Genomic DNA, 13322 nt, shown 5'->3' on the forward strand with positions numbered 1-13322 from the left:
AAAAAAAAAAAAAAAAGAAAGAAAAGAAAGAAAGAAAGAAAAAGAAAAGAAAAGAAAAACAGCAAGGCTCAAAAGAGGTAAATATTTCCCAAAGTTTAAAAACATGTGAGAAACAGAACTGGAAAGCATTCAAGGCTTCCTATTATATTCTGTCCCAAGGTCCCATTTCTACTGCTACTAATGACATAACAATCACCACCATTCATGAGAGCCACTTTCCATATATGTTATTTCAACAATAACTTCAGTGACTCTGTGAGGTTGCACATGGTACAAACTAGGAAACAGAGATTCAAACAGGCTCGACAATTGACTAAGGTCAGACTGAGAACAAGGAGCAGAGAAAGGATTTCCCATCCAGTCTCCAGGATGCCAAGGACTAGATCTTAACAAAAAATATGTTTTATTTTGTTTTTGTTTTTGTTTTTCCAGAGTCTCACTCTGTCGCCCAGGCTGGAGCACAGTGGTGCAATCTTGGCTCATTGCAACCTCCACCTCCTGCGTTCAAGCAATTCTCCTGCCTCAGTCTCCCGAGTAGCTGGGATTACAGGATCACACCACCATGACCGGCTAATTTTTGTATTTTTAGTAGAGACAGGGTTTCACCATGTTGGCCAGACTGGTCTTGAACTCCTGACTGCAGGTGATCCACTAGCCTCAGCCTCCCAAAGTGCTGGGATTACAGGCATGAGCCACTGTGCCCAGCCTAGATCTTAACACAAAATATGTTGATGGTGAAGTTCATAATGAAAATGAAAATGGTGTGCTCTTAATGATAATGTGTATTAAAGTTTGCATCCTCCTCATGGTCACAGTGACTCATTACAATGATCATCAAAGGCAAAGGGGCCAGAGACCCCTGACTCTCCACTGGCTCCCCTCTAAAGAAATTGTTCTGTCTTCCATCTCCTTCAACACACATACACACACACACATTCACCCACATACGTACAGAGCTCCTTGTGTTGCTCACTAAATCCCAGTATGTGCAAGACCCCCAAATTAGCTCCACAGTAAGTCACTGAGGTTAAAACTGATGTTATAAGAGTTTGTTTTAAAGGGAAAATTAAAACTTGAAGCAGTTCTTTAAGGTAAATTCCAGTTCAGTCTCAGTCAGGCGATATATGAGGAAAACTTGAGATATTACAGTATTCTAGAAACCAAAGAACACCTTCATCCCAACCCTTCATTATCATCGTCCACAGTCTCCATATCTGTACATATTTGCAAACACGCAATTACAGCCATTAGTGAATCAGAGTGACCTCCCCAAAGAACAAAGAAAAACATACCAATGTCCATGGACTCCGTAATTTTTAAAGGATAACTTACTTAATCAGAATTACCTGCTACTTTTTCCACCTTAGAAGGAAATTAGAAACGAAACCAACATCTCTGACTTCCTGCTCCTGGGCTTCCCTGAGCACCCAGAGCAGCAGCCTCTCCTGTTTGGGCTCTTCCTGGGCTTGTACCTGGTCACCGTTCTGGGGAACCTGCTCATCATCCTGGCCATTGGTTCTGACCCTCATCTCCACACCCCCATGTACTTCTTCCTGGCCAACCTGTCTTTCATCGATACCTGTTTCAATTGCACCATCGTCCCCAAGGTGCTGTGAACATCCAGACACAGCATCACACCATCTCCTACACTGAGTGTCTCATGCAGATGCACTTCTTCATGGAATTGGCCCTACTGGATGACTTCCTGCTGGCCGTGATGGCGTATGATCGCTACGTGGCCATCTGCCTTCCTCTACACTACACCACAATCATGCAACCCCAGCACGGGCTGCTGCTGGTGGCCATGTCCTGGCTCTGCTCCCACCTCCTGGCTTTCTCACTTGCTTTTCTCATAGCTCAGCTTTCTTTCTGTGCCTCCCATTCCATCCCACACTTTTTCTGTGATCTTCTCCCAATCCTCAAGCTTGCCTGTTCAGACACAAGGGTCTTTCACATCATGAGGTTCACTGAAACCACTCTCTCGGGAGTCGTTCCTCTTACCTGTGTCCTGGTCTCTTATGCCCACATCATGCACACCATCCTCAGGATCCCCTCTGCTGCGGGGAAGCACAAAGTCTTCTCTACCTGTGGTTCTCACCTGACAGTGGTCACTCTCTTCTATGGAACGGTCTTTCTGGTGTATTTCCAGTCCTCATCCCCCTACTCAGCAGATGCTGGAATGATTGCATCTGTGGTATACACAAGGGTCACTCCCATGCTGAACCCTTTTGTCTATAGCTTGAGGAACAGGGACATGAAGGGAGCTTTGCAGAAATTCTTTGGCTTGGGAAAATGCTGTACTCAGTAAAGGGTACTTCTCCAGAGTAGAGACCCAGGCTCTTCTAAATGCCTTCGTAATTGGACTTCTCTAATATAATCTTGAAAAACCCAAATTCAGGGCAAGATGGATGCTCAGTATCACAAGCAGTTTAACAGATGAAGGATGCCTGATGTGGCAGGACTGGAAAAGGACCAACTGGCCAGAGACAGAGTTGCAGCCTGGAGAGAGGCAATGGCCCACAATCATTACAGGGCATCACAGCAAAAATTGTACTGGACAAATTTAAACACACTGGGAAGACTTCATTTAAGGCAGTTGCAATACGGAGCAGACACCAGAACTCAGTATGAAATCAAGTCTGCTGAAACTAAGGGCAGGAGGATATTTAAGTGCTGGGGTGAGAGAAAGAACATAAGGTATTTTTGCTAACTGGCTTTACCCCCCCCAAAAAAACAAACTTCTCATATCTTTGTGACAGGAGGTAGTTCCTCAATGTGGAACAAAGAATTGTCCATGAAAATTAGGTCGTTACCCTCCTACAGAGCCTGGAAGATAGGTGTGCCATCACCCTCAATGATTAAAATGAAATTTTGAATGAATTTTGATGATTGAAATATGAAAATAAAATGATTTCATTTCAAGTAGACAGTTCCCAGGTCGTTGAGAATGATATTCCTGGGTTGTAAAACTGGCAAGAGTCTTGCAAAAGAAACTACCATCAGAGTGAACAGACAACCCACAGAATGGGAGAAAATTTTTGCAATCTACTCATCTGACAAAGGGCTAATATCCAGAACCTACAAAGAACTCAAACAAATTTACAAGAAAAAAACAAACAACCCCATCAAAAAGTGGGCAAAGGATATGAACAGACATTTCTCAAAAGAAGACATTCATACAGCCAACAGACACATGAAAAAATGCTCATCATCACTGGCCATCAGAGAAATGCAAATCAAAACCACAATGAGATACCATCTCACACCAGTTAGAATGGCAATCATTAAAAAGTCAGGAAACAACAGGTGCTGGAGAGGATGTGGAGAAATAGGAACACTTTTACACTGTTGGTGGGATTGTAAACTAGTTCAACCATTATGGAAAACAGTATGGCAATTCCTCAAGGATCTAGAACTAGATGTACCATATGACCCAGCCATCCCATTACTGGGTATATTCCCAAAGGATTATAAATTATGCTGCTATAAAGACACGTGCACACGTATGTTTATTGCAGCACTATTCACAATAGCAAAGACTTGGAATCAACCCAAATGTCCATCAGTGACAGATTGGATTAAGAAAATGTGGCACATATACACCATGGAATACTATGCAGCCATAAAAAAGGATGAGTTTGTGTCCTTTGTAGGGACATGGATGCAGCTGGAAACCATCATTCTTAGCAAACTATCACAAGAACAGAAAACCAAACACCGCATGTTCTCACTCATAGGTGGGAACTGAACAATGAGATCACTTGGACTCGGGAAGGGGAACATCACACACCGGGGCCTATCATGGGGAGGGGGCAGGGGGGAGGGATTGCATTGGGAGTTATACCTGATGTAAATGACGAGTTAATGGGTGCAGCACACCAACATGGCACAAGTATACATATGTAACAAACCTGCACGTTATGCACATGTACCCTACAACTTAAAGTATAATAATAATAAATAAATTTTAAAAAAAAATTTTTTTTAATTTGTCAAGAGGCATAGAAATAATTCATAGGTTTTCTAAAGTAAATGCTGTAAGAAAAGGGAGGTCAGGAACCTAGAGTTGGGAAAGAGCCTGTGTGAAGTTTAGTCAAGTAGAGGGAAACATTCAGTCTGCCGTGGTCAAGGGTGACTTGATAAGTAAACTTGATAGGTGTTCAAGATATTCAAACCTGAGAGTGAGACCACCAAAAGAATGACACCAGACCACAACTTAGGTCTAGAAGGAAGCTCAGTTGGCAGCTCAGTCTGGGACCAAGAGGTCCCACCCAATCACAAGAAATGTCAACAGGACCTGGAAGGATCAAGTACTCTGAGCTTCAGGGATCATTTCCAAGACCAGCTTTGGAAGTGGTTCATTCATAGGGATTAACCTCCACATGGAGAAAGCTGAACCAAGGAGATATACTATTTGCTGGAACTAAGAACAAGAATAATACTGGAAGAGGAAAGGAAACCAGGCACAGATAGATCAGGAGACTGCCCCAAAATCACCCAACTGGGAGTAGATCTTTTTTTTTTTTTAATTTCACTTTAAGTTCCAGGATACACGTGCAGAATGTGCAGGTTTGTTACACAGGTATACGTGTGCCACTGGGGTTTGCTGCACCTATGAACCCATCATCTAGGTTTTAAGCACTGCATGCATTAGCTATTTGTCCAGATACTTTCCTTCCCCTCGCCCCCCCGCATCCCCCAATAGGCCCCGGTGTGTGTTGTTCCCCTCCCTGTGTCCATGTGTTCTCATTGTTCAACTCCCACTTATGAGTGAGAACATGTGGTGTTTGGTTTTCTGTTCCTGTGTTAGTTTGCTGAGGATGATGGCTTCCAGTTTCATCCATGTCCCTGAAAAAGACGTGATTTCATTCCTTTTGTGGCTGCAGAGTATTCCTTGCTGTATATGTACCACATTTGTTTTACCCAGTCTATCATTGATGGGCATTTGGGTTGGTTCCATGTCTTTGCTGTTGTAAATAGTGCTGTAATACAGATCTAAAGACAATGAGTGACTATTAGTTATTGGAACAAGTTCTTCATTCCTTCATTTTTAATCCCTAGTTTATTCTGTTTGTCCCTACTGAAAAACAATATATGTGAATTCTGTAAGAATATAAAATATAAAAAAACTAAGGAAAAGGAAAAAATTACCCATCATTTTTTCATTTAAAGACAACTGCTGTTGATACTTTACACCATTACCTTTTTGTATTTTTCTAACTGCTTTTGCATTTGCATTTGATGAGAAAATGCCATAAAAATAATTATATATGTATTTTCTTTCTTAATCTATAACATGAGTTATCTCCATTTGACTTATGTATATCTGCCTTTTGTCTAGCCATATTGAGGGGACATTGTGTGATACAACTGCTGTTTCTTAAAAAGAAAACTCTAGGTAAAAGCGGATGGTAGAGAGAAGTCTGGGTTGACAGCAGGACTGGATATAGGACCTCTCTTTCTCTGTTTAAGCCCCCTAAGTCTCAGAAGAAGGGAGTACAGATAGGCAGGTTTCCCCACCTATGCAAAGGTGCCACTCATTGGAGGATGGTACTTGGGATGGTTGAAGCAAGGGACAGGGAGCAAGCGCCTTTTATGAGGATCAAGCAGTGTTGATAGAGCTCTTTATTGAATTGCATCACTGCTTTTTTTGTGTTAAATATATTATATCCTTATCTGCTTCATGTTGCTGATATTCCCAGTTAATTCTTCATCTTTTAACTTTGTGGTCTTTTTATCTAAGGAAGTTTTCAACTTTCATGTTATCATTATCATACCATATGCATATCAATTTATATATTATTATATCATATTGTGGCCTCTTCTGCTGGTTGTATAATGAGAACATTCTTCTCAATGCAGAGTGCTTTGAATGGTCAACTTTTTTTCCATTTTCTCATGGCACATTACTTTTTAGTGAGACAAAAAATTAGTTTAGAAAAACCATAAATAGTTAAAGGGGTTCTTTCCCAACACATCCCTCTCTCTTTATTTAAGTGTTTCTTCCCTTTTTTGCTTAACACAATTATTAGCAGATAAAAACTCTGAGTGTCAACGAGCTGTCATTCTCTCATATGAATATGTACATTCCACTTCAGGGTCTTCACTCACAGCATCCTCTCCATGGTGCCTCCCCCATCTCCAGCCCAGCTAAGACCCCCTACTCCACAGCCTATGCCCAGCTGTACCGCCCACAGTGATTAAAAGGAAGAAATCACTCCTTTGTTTTTGCCTTTTTGTATGAATGTGTAAAAGCTGTAGGAACTTAATATTCAATGGAGTAAATTGTGCAGGTAAAAACACCATGGTATTCTCTTTAGCTGATTAATATCAACGCTCAGTCCCTCCTGAATTAACAATAGTTTCAAGTATCCAGATATGTCAGGTATTGTGGCAAAGAACTAGGCCAGAGGTGACGAAAGAAAATATAAAAGCAGACTCACCTTGGTCACTAATGAAAGAAAATATAAAAGCAGACTCACCTTGGAAGGAAATACAGAATCATGGAATATATTCTGAGTGCCACTCTGAGTAGCTCTTCAATTTCAACTGGGATTACCAGAAAAAAGCAGCACAATGACCCTATGGGTGGTAACTACAAAGCCACCCAAGGATAGGTGACAACTTCACAGACAACTTCAGGCAGGAGACTCCTTGGCTGAACACAAAGGGCTGTGAGTAGGTCCTTCTAAACCAGAGTTCACCCTTGTTTTGCTAATTTGTTCTGCCTCCCACCTAAATTCCCTGAAATCACTGAAAGGGCTAAAATGTGTCTCACTTTCAATCATCTTACCCCGCCTCAGGCCACTTCTTACCCTCTTTCAGCTGTACAGCTATCTTACCCCATCAACACAAGTTCTTAGGTAAAAGAATTTCCCAGTCTCATAAATTTGCCCTGGCTATTTTTCTCATGCTAAAATCAGATGCGCAAATCTCGGCATCTAGTGGCATGCCCTGTCCACATCCCATCTTGTACAATCCATTTTTTCCATTATCTCCTTTCCAGGTATGAGCTCCCTATGAGAAACTAGCCCTAACTCATGCATCTGGTCAGATGCTTCCCCTGTAAGATTTGCAGAAGATCCTATAATTTACTAAAATTGGATCCTGACTGTTAGTGGAAAGAAAGGAATCCTTATTGGACATGAAAAGTTATTATACCATGATGCGTTTACATAGAGCTTTGGCTGGGTCAGACCTGAACATAGGTTTCTTGACATCTAGGTCAACTGTGGTAATCAGCACAGTCAATACTTTGTTGTCAAGTTGCCATATAATAATGCGTGGCTGTTGGATCAATATGAAAACAGAAGGAGAAAGTCCAGGGAGAACTTCACCTTCTGCTCCTTGACCCTCCTCTGAATAATAATTCATCTGGGAGAAGTTTCTCTTCCTATGAGTATACACAGAGCATCTTTAACACCTCTGTTTCTTAGGTTGTAGATAAAGAATTCTGTGTAGGAGTCAACATCAGGTATACCACAGTTTCAATGGCCCCATCTTGAATGAGTAGGAAGAGTAAAATTTCTCAAAATCTTTTTTTTTCTTGTACTTGCAGACCATACCATGTAATTAAGAATTGAGAAACACATTACGAATAATCTAAGAGTGAAAGAAAAATAATTATGATATTAAAGATATTTTATGAAAATGACAACCAATATGATGCATATCAGAACATGTGGGATGCAAATAAAACATTCCTTAGAGAAAATTATAGCCATATATTCAAAAGTAAGGAACGTTTTAAAAGCTACAAAATAATGAGATATGCATCCATCATAAGAAGTTAGAGAATGAATGGTAAAATCAATGCAAAGAGGGTTAAAGAAGTCAGAAGTGATAAACATGAGGGCAAAAAAAATGCTAAAATAGAAAAACATAAAGAAAGTCATAAAAACCAAACGATGATTACTGGAGTTGATCAATAAAATGTATTCCCCTATGGTGAAACTGGTCAAGAAAAAAAAAAAAAACAACCAATAACAGTAATGAGAGTTACATATCTTCAAATATTAAAATGCGAGGATCTTATAAATAATGTTATGCTAAGGAACTTGACATTTTAGACTGAATAGACAAATTTCTAGAAAAATATAACATCAAAACTGATGTAAAAAAATTAAAAACCTGAATATATCTATAACCATTAAGAAAAGTAAATCAGTACTCAAAAAACTTTCCTCAGAGAAAATTCTCAGCCCAGATGGCTAGAACAATGGGTTTATTTTTTTAAGTTTTTCAAGAAAGAATTAATTCCTATCTTACAAGAACTCTTCCAGATAATAAAAAATAAAGAACACTCAAAAACCCCCTTTAGAAGGAAAGAAAAATCTTCATACCAAAAGCTGACAATGTCATTACACAAAAATATAATTTCAAGCAAATTTCACTGATTAATATAGACTCATAAATTCCAAACAAAATATTAGTAAAAGAAATCATTCATAAAAGATAATTTAACATGATCAGTTGGATTTTACCAGTAGTGTGAGGTTGATTTAACTTTCAAAAATTAATCAAAGATATTTTCCTTTCCAGGAACAGTATCTAAAGTCATTGACCAACTCTCTCCCTAAACAGACTTCAGTCGGGCTTCTCTGAGCCATCTTCTAGAGTAGGTCTTGACCTTGGTCCCATCTTGTCTTCAGCCTGCCCAGTCCAACCTTAGCAACAATACTACACAAACCAGTTTAGCAAGAATCCACCCATCCTTGATATTTGATCAAGTTCTTCATCCCCTACCTTTAATGTATAAGTCCTTGGCCTGCCTTTAACAAGAATCCTTTAAGGTCAGTTTAGCAAGAATCCTCCTACCCTTGATGTCTCCTCTTAGTAATTTTCAATCCACTAGCCCCCTCACTCTGCTCATTGGCTATAAGTCCCTAGCTGTCTTTGCTGGGGATTCAAAGTTGAGCTCAGTCTCTTTCCTTATTGCAATATTCCTACTGCAATAGTCTTGAATAAGGTCTTCCTTACCATTTTAATGAGTGTCAAAATAATGTGTTTCTTTAACAGCTTCCAGAATGGACCAGTGTTTGAGATATCAATGTAGATTATCCTACAATAGAGCCTTTAACAAAACTAGCTATCCTGAACCCCAGGTAATAGGTTTACCTTTTCATTAAGAAGCTTGGAAATGTAAAAAAGTCCTCATGTTGACCGGGCCAACTTTGAAAGGTTCATTTCATGAGATCTAAAGTTCTTATGAGGCTGTGTAAAACAAACCAACAACCAAAAACAGCACATCAACAGAATCTTTGATGCTTTCAAGTGTGCTAAATTGCCCATGTCAGGATCAAGCATACTTTCATTATTGGAGGATGAGAAATCATTGGAAAATGTTGAAGGCACAAGAATAGAGTCAGAAAGACTAATTTTTAATGATGCATTTTTAATTAAAAATATAAATATGCTTTAAAAATCAATCAAAATGATTTACCATATTAACAGAACAAAGGACAGGATCATATGATTGTTTCAACAGATGGAAGAAAAAGCATATGATATAATTCAACATTCAATCATGATAGCTCTCTTAACAAAAAGAAGATAGGAAGTGATATCAGCAAGATGCCAGAATAGGAGTTTCCAGTGCTTGTTCCTTCCAAGAAACATCAATTTAAACAACTTTCCATCCACAAAAATACGTTTAAAGAACTGAGTAATCCAGGCAAGAGGTGACAGCACCTGGGTAGAACACAGAAATAAGAAAAGGCACAGGAAGGACAGTTTTATATTTCCTATATCACCCTTCCTCCAAGTAACAAGGACAGTTTCACATTACTTTTGTCACCCCTCATCCAAGACCAGGCAGTGCAACAGAGAGAGAGATACCCTCCACACAAGAGAAGGAAAGTTGAGTTGAGCATCAGACTTTGCCCCTGACCCCTAGTACCAGGCCTTCTGCAGTAAACACTGGTAAGAGGCTGGACCATGTAGATCAGGCACCAGACAAGCTCCAGACCGGCCCCAACAACATCCCGGCCCCAGAGTCTTAGGTTCCAGACCCACCCTGGGCTCCAGAAAAGTCCCTGTGGACTCAGGATCAAGGCTCAATACAGCAACAGGTCAGCTCCCATGGACCCAGGCTTTAGGCCTGCACCAGGTGGTCCCACCACTCCAGGCTCCAGGCCCACCAGGCCAGTTTTCACAGCACCAGACTCAAGGCCAGATCTAGTCTGCCAGCCCACCCTCAAACTCCCAGGCAAAAGGCTTAACTCCATACACCAGCATCAGGTCAGCCCCTGCAACTCAAAACCAGACCTAACTCCTTGGACCTAGGTTATGGCCCATTCCAGCACCAGACTGGCCCCTATAGACTCAGACTTAAGACCAGCTCCAGTGTCTGAAGTGCCCCCATGGACTCAGGCTTCAGACCAGCCCCATGGACACAGGCTCTAGGCCCTCACTCCCACATGGATTTAGTCAATAGGCCAGTCTGAGTGGACACAGGTGCCAGACCAGCTCCCATATGCCCAAGATACAGGCCTGTCCTTAGAGATTCACGATCTATGCCTGCTACCATGAACTCAAGTGCAAGCCCTGCCACACAGATCTAAGCTACAGGCCAACCTCAGTGGACCCAGGATCCAGGCCTGCCTCCATGAACCCAAGCACCAAGTCTACCCACCACTGATCCAGGCACCAGATGAGCAAGCAAGCCCACATAGGGACCTTGCCAGATGGCCAGCTCAGAATCTCTGGATGGACTGACTGATGAAGAACTCTCTCTGCCAAAGTCAGTCTATAAAGACTGAAAAAAGAACCTACTTTCAAATGCACAGACACCAACAAAAGGCCATAGCATCATATATAATCAGTGAAACAGAGCAATACTAAAGAAACAAAATAAAACATCAGTAAATGAACCTAAACAAATTGAGATCTATGAACTATCTCACAAAAAACCTCAAAATAATCATCATAAAGAAACAGTGAGCTCCAAAACAGCACAGATAGACAACTAAATCATATCACTAAAATAATACATGGACAAAATTAGAAGTTTAACAAAAAGATAGAAACCAAAAAAAAACAAACAAAAAAACAAAACAAAAAAAAAACACACCAAATGACAATTCTGAAGGTAAGAAACACAATCACTAAACTGAAAAATTTCATAAACAGCTTTAACAGCAGACTCAATCAAGCAGAAGAAATAATTCGTAAGTTCAAAGATGGGTCATTTGAAATTACCCAGATAATATCCTCCAAATTCATCAAGTCAGAGGGAAAAAGATTTAAAAGAGGGTGGAAGGCCTATGGGATTTATAGGACACCAACAAGCAAACCAATATATGCCTTATGAGAATCACAAAAGGAGCAGAAAAAGAGAAAAGAGCAGATATTTTATGTAAAGAAACAATGATAGAAATTTTCCCAAATCTGGAGAGGGAAAGAACATTCCAATCTGCAAAACCCAAAGAATCTCATATAAATCAAATACAAAGAGATCTTCACAGATCAATTTATTAGAATCAATTTATTAAAAGTCAAAGAGAGATGAGGGTGAGGGATAAAAGACTACAAATTGGGTTTGGTGTATACTGCTCAGGTGATGGGTGAACCAAAATCTCACAAATCACCACTAAAGAACCTGCTCATGTAATCAAATACCACCTGTTCCCCAAAAACCTATGGAAATAATTTTTTTTTAAAAAAGTCAAAGACAGAGACAGTTTTGAAAAGGAGCAAAGCAAAGGAATTCATCACATACAAGGAAAACTCTCTAAAACTATAAGTGAATTTCTCAGCAGAAATCTTTTCCGGCTACAAGAAAATGGAATGATATATTTAAAGTGCACAGAGAAAAAAAAACTGCCAATCAAGAATACTATACATGATGATGGTATCTTCAAAAACAATGGAGAAATAAAGATATTCCCAGACAACAGAAGTTGTGGGTATTGTAGATTTATTCTACAAGAAATGCTAAAGGGAGTTCTTCAAGTTGAAATGAAAGAACACTAACAACATGAAAACTTATGAAGATATAACAGTGAGGTAAGAATATAGTCAAATCCAAGGTACACCAATACATTAGAGCCAAGTGGAGTCATTCAGTGGGCCCCACATCCATGATACGGCACAAGTTAAGACCCAGTGGCTTGGAATTCCTGCTAGCCAGTGGTAGCAGGCTGGAGACTGCCTGAGACAACCACGTTCCTGGAGGGGAGGGACAGCCACCATTTCTGCACTCATGTCACATGTCCTGGCCTTCCTGCTCCAGGGAGTCTGGGTTGTCCCCACAGTGCAGCACAGCTGCTGTGGCAGATCGTAGTCAGACTGCTTCTTTAAGTGAGACCCCGATCCATTTATCCTCACTAGGCAGGGCTTCTATATGGGAATTTCAACAACTGTAGCCAGGGTTTTATGGACAGAACTCTGATCTCCCTGCGACAGAGCTCCTGGGAGGAGAGAAGGCTGCAGTCTCTGCAGTTCAGCTGATTTGGGCTTTTCTGCCTGCTGGCTCTGGAGAGCCTGGATGGTCTGGAGGGGGGTTTCTCCCAGTGCAGCACACCAACTCCACCAAGGACCAGAGTGCTTCTTTAAGCAGGTCCATGATCTCATTCCTCCTGACTGGATGAGACCTCCCAATGGGGGTCTCCAGACACCTCCTATAAGAGTGTTTGGGCCAGTATCAGGTTGGTGCTGTCCTGGGATGGAGCTCCCAGAGGAAGGAGCAGGTGGCCATCTTTGCTGTTTTGCAGCCTGGCAATTAGGGTCTGGAGTGGATCCCCAGCAAATCACAGCAGAAGAGGGGCCTGACTATTAAAAGAAAAACCAACAAAAAGCAACAACAATATCAACAAAAAAGACCCCACAAAAACCCCATTCAAAGGTCAGCAACCCAAAGATCAAAGGTAGATAAGCCCACAAAGATGAGAAAATGCAAAACTGCTGAAAACTCAAAAAGCAAGAGTGCCTCTTCTTCTCCAAATGATCACAACACCTCTTCAGCAAGGGCACAGAACTGGGCTAAGACTGAGATGGCTGAATTGACAGAAGTAGGCTTCAGAAGGTGGGTAATAATGAACTTCGCTGAGTTAAAGGAGCATGTTCTAAACCACTGAAGAAAAAAAAAAAAAAGCTAAGAATCATGATAAAACAATACAGGAGTTGCTAACCAGAATAGCCAGTTTAGAGAGGAGCATAACTGATATGATGGAGCTGAAAACCACAAAATGAGAACTTCACAGGGAAATCACAAGTAACCATAACTGAATAGACCATGTGGAGAAAAGAATACCAGAGCTTGAAGACTGTCTTTCTGAAACAAGACAGGCAGAGAAAAATATAGGGGAAAAAATGAAAAGGAA

The 13322-nt window shown here is 40.6% G+C and overlaps 1 protein-coding gene across 1 annotated transcript in view; it reads left to right on the top strand.

The window, feature by feature from the left end:
• Window positions 1–2308, top strand: part of LOC105528684 (olfactory receptor-like protein OLF4) — an 18409-nt gene extending 16101 nt beyond the window's left edge. The window contains 2 exon segments of the mRNA XM_011965503.1: window positions 1368–1608; window positions 1611–2308. Of these exon segments, the coding sequence (XP_011820893.1) occupies window positions 1368–1608; window positions 1611–2308 (939 nt within the window).
• The last annotated feature ends 11014 nt before the right edge of the window (window positions 2309–13322 follow it).

Source organism: Mandrillus leucophaeus, unplaced genomic scaffold, assembly GCF_000951045.1.
Source record: "Mandrillus leucophaeus isolate KB7577 unplaced genomic scaffold, Mleu.le_1.0 Scaffold729, whole genome shotgun sequence".
Classification (NCBI taxonomy): Eukaryota; Metazoa; Chordata; class Mammalia; order Primates; family Cercopithecidae; genus Mandrillus; species Mandrillus leucophaeus.